This window comes from Dendrobates tinctorius, unplaced genomic scaffold, assembly GCF_039654945.1.
Source record: "Dendrobates tinctorius isolate UK_male_01 unplaced genomic scaffold, ASM3965494v1 ptg000012l, whole genome shotgun sequence".
NCBI classification, from domain to species: domain Eukaryota; kingdom Metazoa; phylum Chordata; class Amphibia; order Anura; family Dendrobatidae; genus Dendrobates; species Dendrobates tinctorius.
Window position 1 is genome coordinate 11036000 of NW_027361680.1, and position 17850 is coordinate 11053849.

Below are 17850 nucleotides of genomic sequence, written 5' to 3' on the forward strand. Positions count from 1 at the left end.
AGGATCAGGACCCTATCCATATTCATTACACCTGATTACAGGTAGGGGTGTAACATCACTAACCCCATTTTATGCGGTTATACGTTTGGGTCACTTGGCAATTGATATCCTATAGAGCTGCCACTGGCCGGGGCAGTGTCTGGTGTATACTATTGCCTAAATTCTACTCCATTTAGCCTCTGGAATCCACATTTCCTTAAATCCACGATACATTCTGATACAGGTCAGTAGTAAGAGTTAGAGTATCAGCTCTGATCATTTTACACAGATTCCACCTACTCCTCTGGGGCCGCAAGGCTCCAAAAGCTTTGCTGCGTGTCAACACATCAGACTCCTACCACCAGCACCGTGTGCATCCCAAAGCTGACACAGACACCTCCGTGCCCACCGCAGATAAACGGCGCAGGACCTCCATGACCAAGGCAGTACTCCGTGTACACAGCTTTTCCAATGTTGGCAAGACCCATGCACCCAGCTTTCCTAGCTACCCGCTACTAAAGCCTAAGGTAACAGTTTGAGCTTTGATGTTTTACTATAAGCACCAGCATCAATGTACATGTGGTGACAGTCTAGCCTATATTGTATAAAGCACACACACTTTGTGCCTGGTGCACTCAGCTTTCCATACTTAGCAGGATCAGTGCACCCAGCTGTTCCAGCTACCTATACCCAAGGCAGCAGTTGGAGCATTCATGTTTACCAAACGAATATGCATGAGCATCATTATACGTATGGTGGCATTTTTATTGATCTCTCTCATAAGTACACTGATACCTTGGTGAAACTAAATATACCCTCCCGTAGTGGGGTATGAGTTTTAGCGCTAGTATTGAAGTACATTCACCACATTACCCTACAGGAGGACACTCTCCAATATACAAAAAGTTCAACAAACGCTTCATATACATCAGTGTGTGATCTCAGACTAGCTTTCATTTCTTTACTGTATGATTAGTGTTGTGTAAGCCCAGCTTACCTGCAGTCTGTTTGCCTTCTCTGACAGCTCTGCCCGTACTCTGTCCCCTTCTGTGATTTTTACTTGCAGTTCTTGAAGCTGAGCCTCTACTTTTTTCCGCTTGTGTTCAGAGTCACCTTTGCCTTGCAGTAGTGCCTTCACCTCATTAGCCAACTCATTGCGCTCACTGTCCAGAGCCTGCTTGGCTTTCTCCAAGTTTCCTTTTACCTACGAAAACAGCATTAAATATCACAACACAATCGGTGTTGGGTGAACAATTTCAGTTTTTTTTTTTGTTTTTTTTTAAACTGCATGTGGTTCTCATCGTTATATACTAGACATAACCAAATCTGGGGCTGCCCATCCATTTAACTAAACATGGCAGCAACAGTTTTTCTGTCCACATAGCCATATGAGGGTTTGCTTGTTGCAGGACGAGTTGTACTTTTGAATGACATTTTACTGCATAGTGTACCCAAAAATGGGGAAAAAAAAAAGTGTGGTGAAATTATGAAAAACAACCAACACAATTCTGACTTTTGGGGCTTGTTTTACCGTGTACATTTTTTGGTTAAAAATGACCATGCAATAGGATTCTCCTCATCAACACGATTAAAGTTTATTATTTTAGTGGTGAAGAAAAAAAATCTGAAGTTTGTTTATTAAAAAAAAAAAAAAAAAAAAAAAAGGAAGTTGCCATTTTTTGAGACCTGTAACATTTTTATTTTTCATGCGATGGAGCTGTATGATCGCTTATTTTTTGTGAGGCGAGAGAATTTTTTTTTTTTTAATTAGTACAATTTTGGAATCAATGTGATCTTTTGATAGTTTGTTAAAGCAAGTTTTGTGGAATTGTGGCGACTAAAAGAAATGTAGTTTTTGCATTCTTGAATTTCTTCCATTTACGATGATTATCTATTGGGTAAATCCTTTTTTTATTTTGATAGATTGGACTTTTCAGAAAGTTGGAACTACTACATGTGTATTTTAATATCCATTTTCAATGGGGGAAGAGAGGGGCTGATTTGAACTTTTTTTTTCGTCTTTTTTTTACAATCGCGGGCAGAGCTCTGTCAGCATCAGGTCCTGGCTGTAAAACACAGCCATCACCTGCCTGGCTCGCTGAGGAGGTCTGCTCCAAACACCTGCTTCAGACATGCAATAAGGTGCATGTCAGTAAGGGGTTAAAGCAAATTCCAAATCACAACTAAAACCAACAATTCAAGTTTTTAAAACAATTGGGTTTGTGTTCTTTCTTGTGCTCACCCTTTTGGTCTGTTCTAGCTGCTCAGACAGTTCCTCTACAGCTTGGGAATGCTTTTGTCGGAGCTCCTGGATTTGAGCTTCATGTACTCTGGCTTCTTCATCTAAGCTTTTCTTTAACTGGGTCACCTCTTGCTCCCGTTTTGAACTAAGAAATATTGTGGTATAAAATAAACAGTGAATTTGTGAAGACTATGCATAATTGAACATTTTGATGATGTTCAGCAGTCATACCGAAGTTCTTGTTGGGTTGCTGTGGAGTCCAGAGTATCTTCTAGTTCTGTCTTAAGAGCCTCAAGTTCTTCCCCTAAATCACGCTTTTGTTTTTCAGCCTTGCTGCGAGCAGCTCTCTCAGATTCCAGGTCTTCCTGTAGTTCACTTATCTGTGATTCAAGTTCTCGAATCTTCTTAAGAGCCATATTCTTCTGTGCGGACTCTTCCTCTACTCTAGAAGTTTTAAGCAACATCACAACTTACCATCTTTAGAAATGTACCAGTATCAAAAGTTTTCCATTAAAGCCTTTGACAATTCTGGTCGATGCTCTTGCCAAACTATCTTAGGGTGTTTTAACTTGTCAAATACCTTGCATGCAATAGCACCCATGGCCATATGGCTTATGCTGGTCACTATAGATGAATTAGAATTACCTTAGAGGGAAATTGCCAGATAATATATAATAATAGCCAAGCACCGGCTGTCCCCGCCAGGAGAGGTGCCCACATCATCCTCATTAGTTTAACTCTCTAAATTCCACGATCGATAGCAACGCTTTGCATTATACCAGTGATCATAGTAATAAAAGTTAAACTCTCATAGATTGACAACGTAAAACAGTTTCATATATTAAAAAAAACAAAAAAAAAAAAAAAACAACCTACCAATACTATGTATATTTACATAAAAACAGGTATGGGGGCAAAGGGGAAGCTATAGGGAAAGTAAACATTTGGTGTTGTTAACGTGGCAAAAAAATGCCATGCTTTTTCTATCATACTGCCGAACAAAAGCCGTGGAATCAAGAGATCAAAAAGTCTGAAGGAAATAAAAATCGTATAGCTGAAAACGTCATCTGGTCTCAAAAAAAGCTGCCATATACTCTATGAGCAAAGAAATAAAAAGCCAAGGTTCTTGGAATTTCGAGATGCAAAAACCTTTTCCTATAAAGTAGCTTTTATTGGGTAAAAGTGGCAAAAAACAAAAAAGTTAAATGTGGTATCACTAATCATACTGACCCGAAGAATAAAGATGCCTTATCACTTGCCACACACAGAACTGCATAAAAAATCCTTAACAATTCCTGAATTGTTGGTTTTTGCTCAGCCTCCCAAGTCAGAATAGAAAGATTTAGAAAACAAAAAAAACAAAAAAACAAACAAAAAAAAAACAAGTCCTCACATGACTGTCCGCAAATATATTTTGAGAGCTATACTTTTTAACGGTGCAAAAACTTGTTTTCTAGAGATGAGTGAATAGCTTCGAATAACTCCTTACCTGAATAGCTGCATCGGGAACCTGGATATCTGGAGCGCTCCCAATAATCAGTCTCTTGGCGCTGCAGCTGCATGTGTCATGGTTGTGTGACAGTAACATGTATGGAGAGCGTGTTTGTTGGACTCTCCATGCATGTGTTGTGACTGTCACACAGCCTCGACACATGCAGCTGCGGTGCCGAACAGCTGATCTGGAGCGCTCTAGGTATCCGGGTTCCCAATGCAGCTATTCGGTAAGCGCTATAGCTGTTCGGATTAGGAGTTGTCCTAAGCTATTCGCTCATCCCTATTGTTTTACAAAAAAAAAAAAAACAAAAAAAAAAAAAAAAAAAAAAACTGTGTGACAGCAGCCAAACAGATAAACCTGGAATCTTTGTAATTGCACAGACCCCAATAATACAGTTGTTAAGTCACTTTTACCGCACGAGGAAAGATTTAAAAATAAAACCAATTCTTCACCTGCTGATTTGTTCCTTCTGCCTCTCAAAGATCACAGTAAAGGGCATGTCACACTAAGAGATATCGCTAGCAATATCGCTATAACTAGTGACGTTATAGCGATATTGCTAGCGATATCGCTGTGTCTGATACATACCTACAACCGGCTCCCCCGCTGGTTATCGCTGATCGCGCGAGAACGTTCAGGACTGTTTCTCGTCGTCAGCTTCCTGCGGCGCTTCCTGCTGTGACGACGAGCGACGCGTGGAGCCGGGCGGGAGGACGCAGGATCGCCTGGTGTGACAGGTAAGTAGCGACCCCCGTCCCCAGCGATGTCGCTGGTGAGATCTGCCTGTGTGGCAGCTCACTAGCGACCACTTAGCGATGTACCAGCAATCCTGACCGCGTCATATCGCTGGTCGGGATCGCTGGAACATCGCTAAGTGTGACAGTACCTTAATGCTCAGTTCACCTTTATCTTGCGCTCTGCGCTGACCCCTTAGACCGGGGTTGTCCTTGTACAACTCTTAAACATGTGACAGAAAGAACCCCCGGCGGAAGATTCCTTATGAGGCAGATGGAAGCACTGAACGCAGTGTGGCCTATAATCTAGAGGTGTCCGCCTTTTTAAGCGTGCACAAAAGGGCTATCTGCCACAGTTTTGTGCATCTCTAAGAAGGGCACCGCTGAACAGAGGCCACACAAAGATTAGAGTAACACTGCTGCCTCATAGTGAATGGATCCCTCAGGAGTTTCAGCTGAATCACATCGTTAGGAGATTTCGATGGAAACCCTGATGTATGTGCTCAGAAGGGAGCGCAGGATAAATGTGATAACTTTTGTGATGTAAAATGTTGGCAACAAAAGCAAGTCCACACTCTGGTCTGTTATCAGTCAATTGAAATATGGGGGGCTTCCATGTTACTGGTAGCACACAGGCTCTGGGAAAGAGCAAAGGCTCCTCATCCCTAGAAGATATCCAGAAAATTCTGCGCTCCTAAATCCAAAGACACTACAGTGTGCTTAAACCACATATAGCGCCAATGTTTAGCATTTTTATAGCGATGAGAGCCCATTTAATTTACAGTGTCCACGTCTCTAGAACCATGAGCTGGGCATTATAATAGCAGATTTGCAATTTTAACTCTGCAACATCCATGGAATCAAAATCATTACACCAGTACATAAATTCCCAGGGGAGTGCAATTTCTAAAATTGGGTCACTTGAGAAGGGAATTCTGCTCTACTGGCACTTAAGGGCTCTGTATATGGCGTCCACAAACTATTCTACAGTTATTTGTTCTCCGAGAGTCAAATAGTGTATCAAGTTGGAGTTGGGAGTCTGCCTGGAGGGAGGCTGGCAGCTTAGGAGAACACTTTCTTCAATGCAATAATATACATAAATATATACAAATAATATACATGTACAGTGAACCTTGCAAGGGCAGCATGTAGTTCTTCCTCCTTTTTCGCTATCTGCATTTTCAATTCCGCTATTTGTGCTTGCAGCTCTGCAATTTGATCATGCAAGTCTGTAGAATCTCCCTCTAACTTGCGACGTGTCTTCTCTAGCTCCTGGCGTTGCTTCTCCTCACGACGCAAACGCTCTAAGAACATTTAGCAAAAAAGAAAAACATAATAGATATCCATTCAAAATAGATTTTATACCAATAACTGCATCTGCTGAATGTGAATGTTCCACTTACTCTGCCTACTGTTTATTAAAAGAAAAAAAAAAAAAAAAAGTGATAACTAAACCTAAAAATTCTCTGTTGATATTGGTGATTTCTGTAACCAAATGGGTCCACCCCTCTCCTACAGTGCTTTTGAGAAATAAATTATAATATATGCACTTGGTACGCTATAAAAGCAAGTATTTTCACACTTTCACTGCAATTAAAGATCTTGTTACGTTCTAGGGAAAAACAAATTCCACAAAACCTTTTCAGTTTGCTATTACCTTCCATGTCAGAGATCATGGTTTCATGCTTGTTTTTCAGTTTGGCAAGGCTCTTTGACTTTTCTTCTTCCTCAGCTAGATTGGTAGAAAATTCTGCAATTCGATCCTCAAGAAGTTTTTTCTCCTTTAAAATCAAACAAAATTGTATAACATTACGGGAGGCATAAGATCCAAACTTCATGGATTTGAATACATATGACCTAAAATGCATTTACTTCGAAAACACGAATAAAAAAAACAAACATGTTAACTTCAATGGTCAATACATGCCAATTTTAAGGTTTTGTGCATCCATTGTAGCAGAGAATCTGTCAGATGAAAGTGAATTCCACCTCTCTCCCATGCTCCTGAATGCCCCATGTGAACTGCATTGTATTTTATATGGTATGCATTGCTTACCCATCTTCTTATATCCATAATTGTACTCCATTCTTGTTATCTTTGCCACACATCTAAGTGGTCTGTATAACCCCTTCCCCCTTTTATGACCTCTGCTTAACTCTGCATTTGGCCTGGGCAGTCACACCCCACTTTCACTCACACCTGATTGTCTTTAAGCTGCACATATATTCAGCACCATGGGTCTGCTCCAGACGTAGTCGGCTCCATCTATTTCAAAATCCATATTTCAAAGTACAGATTTCTAAGTTCTCTGAATTAGACTCGAATTGGACTGGAATTGACTGTAAGGTAACGGACTATAACACCACAACGTTTCGCCTTCTTTTTACCATCACCCCCATACTACTCTTTCTCCCTAACTCCTGCAATCCCTCCACCCAGTAAGGAACTTGTCATTTCCCCCTCCATCCTTCTCAGCCATCTCACCTCTTCGTCACAACTGTTCCTCCACATAAAATCCTTTTTCTCCAGACACACACGGCCACATGTCCTATCCTGCTCCCACCTCCTAATGCTCTGTCTACTACTCCTCATTGCTGGCGACGCATCCCCAAATCCTGGCCCTCCTCAACACATCCCTACACTCACTTCTATCACCCTGCCACGATCCTCTACACATCTTCACAACCATGATATCTCATACCCATTCATCCAGCCCCCACTCGCCCATCCCCTTTACCTGGAGCCCTATGGAACGCACGCTCTGTCTGCAACAAGCTATCATTTATCCATGACCTCTATCACCAACAAACTCTCCTTCCTTGCAATCACTGAAACCTGGCTCACTCCCTCTGACAGAGCCTCTCCAGCTGCGCTCTCCTATGGTGGATTCCATCTTTCACACCCCTCGCCCCAGCAACAAACATGGTGGAGGAGTTGGCTTGCTCCTGTCTTATACCTGCTCCTTTACCCCAATTCCTCTGCCACCCTCCACTACTCTTCCATCGTTCGAGGTGCACTCCGTCCACATCTATTCCCTCTCCAACCTTCAACTGGCTGTCATCTACCGCCCCCCAGAACTAGCCATCTCCACCTTTCTCGACCACTTCACCACCTGGCTACTCCATTTCCTTTCTGCTGACATCCCCACCATCATCATGGGCGACTTCAACATCCCCATTGACACTTCCACCACGGCTGTCTCAACTTCTATCACTCAATGGTCCTCTGCGGCCACTCACAAAGATGGTCACATGCTGGACCTTATCTTCACCTGTCTCTGTTCCCTCACTAATCTCAGTAACTCACCCCTCCCCCTGTCTGACCACAACCTACTGACCTTCTTTCTCCTCTCGCACAACCCCTGCTCCATAAACTCACCGTCGCAGGAATCTCAAACACCTCAATTTACAATCACTCTGAGTCCCTTCTCCCTCAGACATAGCTTCCAGTCATGACACAGATGCTGCTGCCACTTTTTATAACACCACAATAACAGCAACACTTGATTCGGCTGCCCCCGTCACGCAGAGCAAAGCTCGTACAATCAACAGGCAGGCCTGGATGACCAGCCTGACCAAAGAACTGAGACGGGTTTCCAGGGCCGCTGAGTGGAGATGGAAGAGAACCTGTTCTACTGAGCACTTAAGAGCATACAAGCAGTCCCTTGCCAGCTTTAAGTCCACGCTCTCTGCCGCTAAACAAACTTACTTCACATCTCTCATATCCTCCCTGTCTCACAACCCTAAACTCTTCAACACTTTCAATTCTCTACTCTGTCCCACAGCACCTCCTCCCCCTCCTCATTTCTGCTGAAGACTTTGCCTCCTTCTTTAAGCAGAAGATCGACAAGATCAGACAAAACTTTGGCCCACAGCCCCCAATGCCCCTCTTTGCCGCTCAGCCCTGTTCTGCAAAAGCCAGCTTCTCCACCATGACAGAAGATCAACTCTCCACCCTTCTGTCAAGATCACACCTCACCACTTGTGCCATCGACCCACTCCAGTCTCACCTCATCCCTAACTTGGCCACAGTCTTCATCCCCTCTCAAACACACCTCTTCAACCTTTCACTTACAAATGGTGTCTTTCCCTCATCCTTCAAACATGCCTCAATCACATCCATCCTCAAAAATCCCTCCCTTGACCCATCCTCTGTGTCTAACTATCGCCCGATATCTCTCCTCCCTTACGCCTCAAAACTACTGGAACAGCATGTATATCTTGAACTGTCCTCCCACCTCTCCTCCTGTTCCCTCTTTGACCGCTTACAATTTGGCTTCCGACCGCATCACTCAACTGAAACTGCCCTAAAGTCACTAACGACTTACTAACCGCCAAGAGCAAGCGACACTATTCTGTCCTCCTTCTGGACCTGTCCTCTGCCTTCGACACCGTAGACCATTCCCTCCTGCTACAGACTCATCTCTTTGCATCACAGACTTGGAACTATCCTGGATCTCATCATACCTAACAGACCGAATATTTAGTGTCTCCCTCTCACACACCACCTCCTCACCTTGCCCCTCTGTCGGTGTTCCTCAAGGCTCTGTCCTAGGACCCCTACTATTCTCCATCTACACCTTCGGCTTGGGAAGGCTCATAGAATCTCTTGGTTTGCAGTATCACCTCTATGCCGATGACCCGCAGATCTACCTATCTGGACCCAACCTTGCCTCCTTAATGACTGAAATCCCACAATGTCTGTTCGCTATCTCAGCCTTCTTCTCTGCTCGCTTTCTCAAACTGAACATGGACAAAACAGAATTCATCATCTTTCCCCATCTCACTCTACCCCTCCACCAGACCTATCCATCAATGTCAATGGCTGCTCTCTTTCCCCAGTCCCACACGCTCGGTGCCTTGGGGAGATCCTCGACTCTGCGCCCTCTTTCAAGCCACATATCCAAGCCCTTGCCTCCTCCTGCCCCCTCAAACTCAAAAATATTTCCCGGATCTGCGCATTCCTCAACCACGAAACCACAAAAACACTAGTGCATGCACTTATCTCCCACCTAGACTACTGCAACCTCCTACTCTCTGGCCTCCCCTCTGGCACCGCTCCAGTCCATCCTACACTCTGCTGCCCGACTAATCCACCGGTCTCCTCGCTATTCCCCAGCCTCCCCCCTATGCCAGGCCCTTCACTGGCTTCCTATTGCCCAGAGGCTCCAATTCAAAACCCTAACCATGACATACAAAGCCATCCACAACCTGTCTCCTCCATACATCTGTGACATGGTCTCTAGGTACCTACCCGCAGGCAACCTTCGATCATCTCAAGATCTCCTTCTCTACTCCCCCCTCATCTCTTCTTCCCACAACCGCATACAAGACTTCTCCCGTGCTTCCCCTATACTCTGGAACTCTGCCGCAACACATCAGACTCTCACCATCAACAGAAACCTTCAAGAAGAACCTGAAGACCCACCTGTTCCGACAAGCCTACAGCCTGCAATGATCCTCGGTCTACTGAACTACCACACGACCTCCTCTACCCTCTCCTACTGTATCCTCACCCATCCCTGTAGACTGAGCCCTCGCAGGCAGGGTCCCCTCTCCTTATGTACTTGTGTGTCCCTTGTCTCACACGTTTATTATACTTGTCTATATTTCCCCTTTTCACATGTAAGCGCCATGGAATAAATGGCGCTATATAAATGAATAATAATTTCCAAAGCCAAAAAGTATCCAGCACCGTCACTGGGAAATGGTTCCCCGCACAATCTCTTGCTACCGCAATCAGTATAACACCAATCTCTTATTGAACGGGTGCTCAATCCCAAGTGAAGAAAACATGAATGTCATTGAAAAAGAAACAGGAGGGCACTCACCGTTCTTGCAAAATGATACTTTATTCCATATTAACCATGCATAGGCGATGGCACAGGAGAGATGTAAGACGGACAACAGCCGTTTCGTGCACAATCCTTGGATGAAGGATTTTGTAAGACATGTTCAGGTGCAAGGGTGGAGTTTTCTGTTCACACATATGATATATATTAGTGATTCCTCGAGCCCGAGTATGGGACCTGTTGAAGTGCATTGTGCACGAAACGGCTGTTGTCCGTCTTCTTACATCCCTCCTGTGCCAACGCCTATGCATTGTTAATATGGAATAAAGGATTACCATTTTCCAAGAACGGTGAGTGCCCTCCTGTTTCTTTCAATAAAATAATAATAAATAATAATAATTCACCAAGCATCATCGCCATTTTCTACCAATTTTCTAGCACCTATGCCTTTAATAGCTTCACGACCAGAAGATTGTTTGCGCTGCTTTCCCATTGCCATAGCTGTATAAGGGCTTGTTTACAGAGGGAAGAGATGATAAAACTTAAAATTGGGGGGAAAAAAAAAAAATAAATTCTAACATAGGCGAGGGGAGGGACTTAAAAATAACCTGGAAACATGATTCTTCAGGTCACTAAGACTGCGGCAATACAATATGGCTGTTCGTAAGAGTCATCATTTTCTGATGGAAGGTAACTTTAGCATTTTCTTGGGGGGGGGGTACATACATTTTGATTGCCTTATAGAATTTGGCAAAGTGGGGCCATTTCATTGGAAAAATTTCATTTTTCAGAACCTTAAGGGGACTTGAACCCATTTGATTGCTTGTACTATGTCCTGCAATATATAGTAAAATTACAAGCTGGGTTTCAAGGGAGCATCAAGATGTCAATAGGTCCCCTTCAGTAACTAGCCAGCTACTATGGCTACCTATTGGCACGTTATGATCTTGGGCATGCAAGCCATTTGTAAACAGCAGCAATCAGAGCTAGTGCTAGACACTGCTCTAAATGGCAGGTCGTGGCTATAGAATACAGCTGGTTCTATACACTTGCACAGGCTTCAGATGTAGAAGCTTGTTTTATGTCAGGACAAGGGTAACTGAACGGCTGGCTATGAGGGGCATGCTGGTTACTTGAAAGAATAATCCCGAAAATACAGTTCTAAGCCAATCCTCCACCACACGCAGAGACTTGCGTTCTGCTGGAAGTCTGCATAGTAAGGAAAAGCATTCACGTGAAAGTCCTTCCCGTGCATCTTTAATTATAGTGGTTTGAAAAAACCACTATATTGTAATCCGAACGCTGCTAACTTCTTCAGTTGATTTCCGCAATTAATGCGGCCCGAACCGCTACACGCACAGACTCCGTTGAGGTGTCGTTTCGAAGCCAGCATCCATGAGAGGTGTGCTAAGTATTTTTCGTGTCGATCGGATTTGTAGTTTTTGCGCAATTTGCGTTTGAAAATTTTTTTTCCCTGTCATTGGAATGCAATGTCTCCAATGCTTTTCAATGGGAAGCTTAAAACGTGCCCTGAGGCGATTGAAATGGCAGTTGAGCTCATTGATATGCGCAGGCACACCCAGTTATTATGCCAACGCCTACGAACGTCACATGACGACCCCAGGAGAGAGCTTCTGCCACATAATATCAGCTCTTAAAGCAAAACCCACAGCACAAATGCAAATCTAGCTTCATCACATGACGCATGCCCCTGAGAGAGAATGTGTGCGCCAAAGTGGATTTAGAAGCCCAGTGAGCCACCCTGGCTCTTAAAGGGCCGACGCGCCAAAGTGATTCTTAAAGAGCCGGCGCACCAAAATGAGTCTTAAAGGGCCGGCGCGCCAAATCGAAAGCTGAGTGACCCAAGGCTCCAAATCGGAGGCTGATAGACCCTGGCCTACAAAAAGGAGGCTGAGCAACCCTGGCATCCAAATTGGACCCAGAGTGGCCCCGCCCACCAAATCGGACCCTGAGGGGCCCCGGCCACAAAATCGGACCCTGAGGGGCCCCAACCACAAAATCGGACCCGGAGGGCCCCCAACCACAAAATCGGACCCCGAGGGCCCCCAACCACAAAATCGGACCCTGAGGGGCCCCAACCACAAAATCAGACCCTGAGGGGCCCCAACCACAAAATCAGACCCTGAGGGGCCCCAACCACAAAACCGGACCCTGAGGGGCCCCAACCACAAAATCGGACCCTGAGAGACCCGGCCACAAAATCGGACCCGAGAGGCCCCGCCCACCAAATCGGACCCCAAGAGGCCACGCCCACAAAATCAGACCCTGAGGGGCCACACCCACAAAATCAGACCCTGAGGGGCCACACCCACAAAATTGGACCCTGAGGAATCCCGGGCACTAATTCAAATCCTGAGGAGCCCAGGCCACCGAATCGGATCCTGAGGGGCCCCACCCACCAAATCAGACCCTGAGGCCAAAGTGGCCCCTGAGAGGCACCCACATTTAAAACGGATCCTGAGTTGAAAGTCTTGCAGGGGCAGCAGCCAAGTCTCTTAAAGGGGCAGCCCAGGCACCATTTCAAACCACTATCTGTACTTCCTCCAGGAAATACACATCTAGTTCTGCAATTAATGCGGCCCGAACCACTACACGCACAGACTCTGTTGAGGTGTCGTTTCGAAGCCAGCGTCCACGAGTGGTGTGCTAAGTATTTTTCGTGTCGATCGGATTTGTAGTTTTTGCGCAATTTACGTTTGAAATTTTTTTTCCCCCGTCATTGGAATGCACTGTCTCCAATGCTTTTCAATGGGAAGCTTAAAACGTGCCCTGAGGCGATTGAAATGGCAGTTGAGCTCATTGATATGCGCAGGCAGACCCAGTTACTATGCCAACGCCTACGAACGTCACATGACATCTCCAGAACAGAGCTTCTGCCACATAATATCAGCTCTTAAAGCGAAACCCACAGCACAAATGCAAATCTAGCTTCATCACATGACGCATGCCCCTGAGAGAGAATGTGCGCCAAAGTGGATTTAGAAGCCCAGTGAGCCACCCTGGCTCTTAAAGGGCCGGCGCGCCAAATCGAAAGCCGAGCCGCCCCGCCCACCAAACAGGAGCCCGAGGGGCCCCGCCCACCAAACAGGAGCCCGAGGGGCCCCGCCCACCAAACAGGAGCCCGAGGGGCCCCGCCCACCAAACAGGAGCCCGAGGGGCCCCGCCCACCAAACAGGAGCCCGAGGGGCCCCGCCCACCAAACAGGAGCCCGAGGGGCCCCGCCCACCAAACAGGAGCCCGAGGGGCCCCGCCCACCAAACAGGAGCCCGAGGGGCCCCGCCCACCAAACAGGAGCCCGAGGGGCCCCGCCCACCAAACAGGAGCCCGAGGGGCCCCGCCCACCAAACAGGAGCCCGAGGGGCCCCGCCCACCAAACAGGAGCCCGAGGGGCCCCGCCCACCAAACAGGAGCCCGAGGGGCCCCGCCCACCAAACAGGAGCCCGAGGGGCCCCGCCCACCAAACAGGAGCCCGAGGGGCCCCGCCCACCAAACAGGAGCCCGAGGGGCCCCGCCCACCAAACAGGAGCCCGAGGGGCCCCGCCCACCAAACAGGAGCCCGAGGGGCCCCACCCACCAAACAGGAGCCCGAGGGGCCCCACCCACCAAACAGGAGCCCGAGGGGCCCCACCCACCAAACAGGAGCCCGAGGGGCCCCACCCACCAAACAGGAGCCCGAGGGGCCCCACCCACCAAACAGGAGCCCGAGGGGCCCCACCCACCAAACAGGAGCCCGAGGGGCCCCACCCACCAAACAGGAGCCCGAGGGGCCCCACCCACCAAACAGGAGCCCGAGGGGCCCCACCCACCAAACAGGAGCCCGAGGGGCCCCACCCACCAAATCAGACCCTGAGGCCAAAGTGGCCCCTGAGAGGCACTCACAGTTAAAACGGATCCCGAGTTGAAAGTCTTGCAGGGGAAGCAGGCAAGTCTCTCTTAAAGGGGCAGCCCGGGCACCATTTCAAACCACTATCTGTACTTACTTCAGGAAATACACATCTAGTATTATTACTATTCAGTTGATTTCCGCAATTAATGCAACCCGAACCGCTACACGCACAGACTCCGTTGAGGTGTCGTTTCGAAGCCAGCGTCCATGAGTGGTGTGCTAAGTATTTTTTGTGTTGATCGAATTTGTAGTTTTTGCGCAATTTGCGTTTGAAAAAACATTTTCCTGTCATTGGAATGCACTGTCTCAATGCTTTTTAATGGGAAAATGTTGCCATAGGGAAAACATGGGGCAATCGTGAGGCGGCAGTTAAGCTCATTGATATGCGCAGGCCTGTGCCAGCGTCAGCACCCGATGCACCCGGGCAAGTGCCGGGGCCCTGGCGAGATGGAAGGGCCCACTCACACTGTCCAGGATACCCGCCGGCCGCCGCCACGCCCCTCATGTACTGACCCCATCCTGCGCCCTCCGCAAGTGACCCACGCAGTGACGCAGCCCCTTACAGCCAGCAATGATCATCGCTTCCTTCAGCTGTAATCTTGTGTGCGGTGCCGGCACAGGACCTGTGATGAGGTCACAGGAGGGGGAAGAGTCAGGGGTCACATGATCAGGGTGGCTGCAGGACTCTGCTGTGCTGGTCACTTGTCATTATGGTGCTGGTCTGGATGGATGAGGTAATGTTTATGTGTGGGACAGTGGGGTCAGGGAGGGGTTTAACAAGGTGGATGTAGCAGAGCCGTGTGTGTACTTGTGTGGGGTCAGGAGGAGGGGTTTTACAAGGTGGATGTAGCAGAGCCGTCTGTGTACTTGTGTGGGGTCAGGAGGGGTTTACAAGGTGGATGTAGCAGAGCCGTCTGTGTACTTGTGTGGGGTCAGGAGGGGTTTACAAGGTGGATGTAGCAGAGCCGTGTGTGTACTTGTGTGGGGTCAGGAGGGGTTTAACAAGGTGTATGTAGCAGAGCAGTGTGTGTACGAGGTGTACGGAGCAGAGCAGTGTGTGTACGAGGTGTACGGAGCGAAGCTGTGTGTACGAGGTGTATGGAGCAGAGCCGTGTGTGTACGAGATGTATGGAACGGAGCCCTGTGTGTACGGAGCCGAGCCGTGTGTTTATGGAGAAGAGCAGAGCCGGGGGTGTACGGAGTGAAGCCACGCGTGCATAAGGTGTACGGAGCGGAGCCATGTGTGTACGAGGCATACAAAGCGGAGCCGTGCGTGTACGGGGTGTATGGTGGGGAGCATTTATACCTCCCGAGTCCCAACCGTCCCGGATCCAGCGAGACAGTCCCGATTTTGAGAGACAGACTGCCCCAGCCGGGATCATACTTTCCCCGCGGGACACAGGAGTACACAGCAGAGCCCCAAGGAGCAATTTAAAACTTGCACGTAACGTTCTACCGGAAGTGACGTGCTGGAAGCTGACCAGAAATTAGGTAATTTCAGTAGGAGATTGTGACGGAACCATGGAGGCACTTCAGGGAATGCTTCATATCCATCAAAGTGTCCTCCTCTGACAGAGCGGACAGCGGGATCACCTTGGAATCGGGGATGTCGGCCATGTGAGCGGATCATGATATGTCCTGCACCAGGAGGCTCAGGTGGGCGCTACAATGGGAGCTGGGCTGCTATGGTATCTTTATAGAATTTTTCTTACTGTTTCTTTCCCTGTTCTCTTTCTTTCTGTCTGTTCTCTTTCCACTTTCTTTCTCTGATCTTTCTTTCCCCTCTTTCTCTCTGATCTTTCTTTCCCCTCCTTTTTCTCTCTCCCTGTTTTTTTCCCCCCTCTTTCTTTTTCTCTGTTCTTTATTTCTGTCCACTCTTTCCCCTCTTTCTTTCCCCTTCCTTTCTGTTCTTCCTTCCTTCCTCTGTTCTTCCTTCCTTCCTCTGTTCTTCCTTCCTTCCTCTGTTCTTCCTTCCTTCCTCTGTTCTTCCTTCCTTCCTCTGTTCTTCCTTCCTTCCTCTGTTCTTCCTTCCTTCCTCTGTTCTTCCTTCCTTCCTCTGTTCTTTATTTTCTCTCTTTCTTTCTATATCTTTCGCTTTGTTCTTCCTTCCATTCTCTTACTTTCTCTGTTCTTTATTTCCCCTCTTTCTTTCTGTTCTTTATCTCTCTCTCGTTTCTTTCATGCGTACACTACTAATCAGTAGCCTCCTTCACATGAACGTGTTTTGCCACAGAGCGAGTGTCCGTGTGGATCACATGCGTGTCCGTGTGATCCACATGGAGACAAGTCCGTTTTTGGCCTTCACCACGGATGTCACACGGCATGAGTTGTGGTATGTGTTAAGGGGGGCCCAATGAGACTTTCGCCCAGGGCACTCAAAAACCTGGAGTCGGCCCTGGCGCAGGCACACCCAGTTACTATGCCAACGAATACGAACTTTACATGACCCCAGCAGGACAGTTTCTGCCAGATAATATGAGCTCTTAAAGCGAAACCCAAAGCACAAATGCAAATCTAGCTTCATCACATGACGCATGCCCCTGAAAGATAATGTGCGCCAAAGTGGATTTAGAAGCCCTGTGCGCCAAACTGGCTCTTAAAGGGCCAGCGCACCGAAATGAGTCTTAACCCCTTCACTACCAAGGGTGGTTTGCACGTTAACTCCCGGGCCAGTTTTTACAATTCTGACCACTGTCCCTTTATGAGGTCATAACTCTGAAACGCTTCCATGGATCCCGGTGATTCTGACATTGTTTTCTCGTGACATATTGTACTTCATGTTAGTGGTAAAATTTCATTCAAATAGCTTGCGTTTATTTGTGAAAAAAACGGAAATTTGGCGAAAATTTCGCAATTTTCCAACTTTGAATTTTTATGCCCTTAAATCACAGCGATACGGCACACAAAACTGAACAACATTTCCCACATGTTTACTTTACATCAGCACAATTTTGGAACCAAAATTTTTTTTGTTAGGAAGTTATAAGGGTTAAAAATTGACCAGCGATTTCTCATTTTTGCAACACCATTTTGTTTTTAGGGACCACATCACATTTGAAGCCACTACCCAAAAGAGACACCATTCTAAAAACTGCACCCCTTAAGGTGCTTAAAACCACATTCAAGAAGTTTATTAACCCTTTAGGTGCGTCACAGGAATTTTTTGAATATTTAAAAAAAATGAACATTTAACTTTTTTTCACAAAAAAAATACTTCAGGTTCAATTTTCTTTATTTTACCAAGGGTAACAGGAGAAATTGGACTGCAAAAGTTATTGTGCAATTTGTCCTGAGTACGCTGATACCTGATATGTGGGGGGGAACCACTGTTTCGGCGCATGGCAGACCTCAGTAGGGAAGGAGCACCGTTTGACTTTTTCAATGCAAAATTGTCTGGCATTCAGATCGGACGCCATGTCGCGTTTGTAGAGCCCCTGATGTACCTAAACAGTGGAAACCCCCCCAAGTGACCCCATTTTGGAAACTAGACCCCCCAAGGAACTTATCTAGATATGTGGTGAGAACTTTGAACCCCCAAGGCCTTCACAGAAGTTTATAACATACAGCCGTACAATTAAAAAATAATTTTTTCCACAAAAATGATCTTTTAACCCTCAATTCTTATTTTTCCAAGAGTAACAGGACCCTACAAGATATTGTGCAATTTATCCTGAGTGCGCTGATACCCCACATGTGGGGGT

General features: G+C 46.8%; 1 protein-coding gene across 2 annotated transcripts in view; it reads right to left on the minus strand.

Annotated features, from left to right (window-relative positions):
- Positions 1-17850, minus strand: part of MYH9 (myosin heavy chain 9) — a 247741-nt gene that overhangs the window by 53499 nt on the left and 176392 nt on the right. For both annotated transcript variants that reach the window (XM_073557995.1, XM_073557996.1), the window contains exons 24-28: positions 6108-6231; positions 5583-5754; positions 2453-2665; positions 2222-2366; positions 977-1183 (exon numbers count right to left, since the gene is read on the minus strand). In XM_073557995.1, coding sequence (XP_073414096.1) covers positions 977-1183; positions 2222-2366; positions 2453-2665; positions 5583-5754; positions 6108-6231 — 861 coding nt within the window. The remainder of the gene's footprint in view (positions 1-976; positions 1184-2221; positions 2367-2452; positions 2666-5582; positions 5755-6107; positions 6232-17850) is intronic.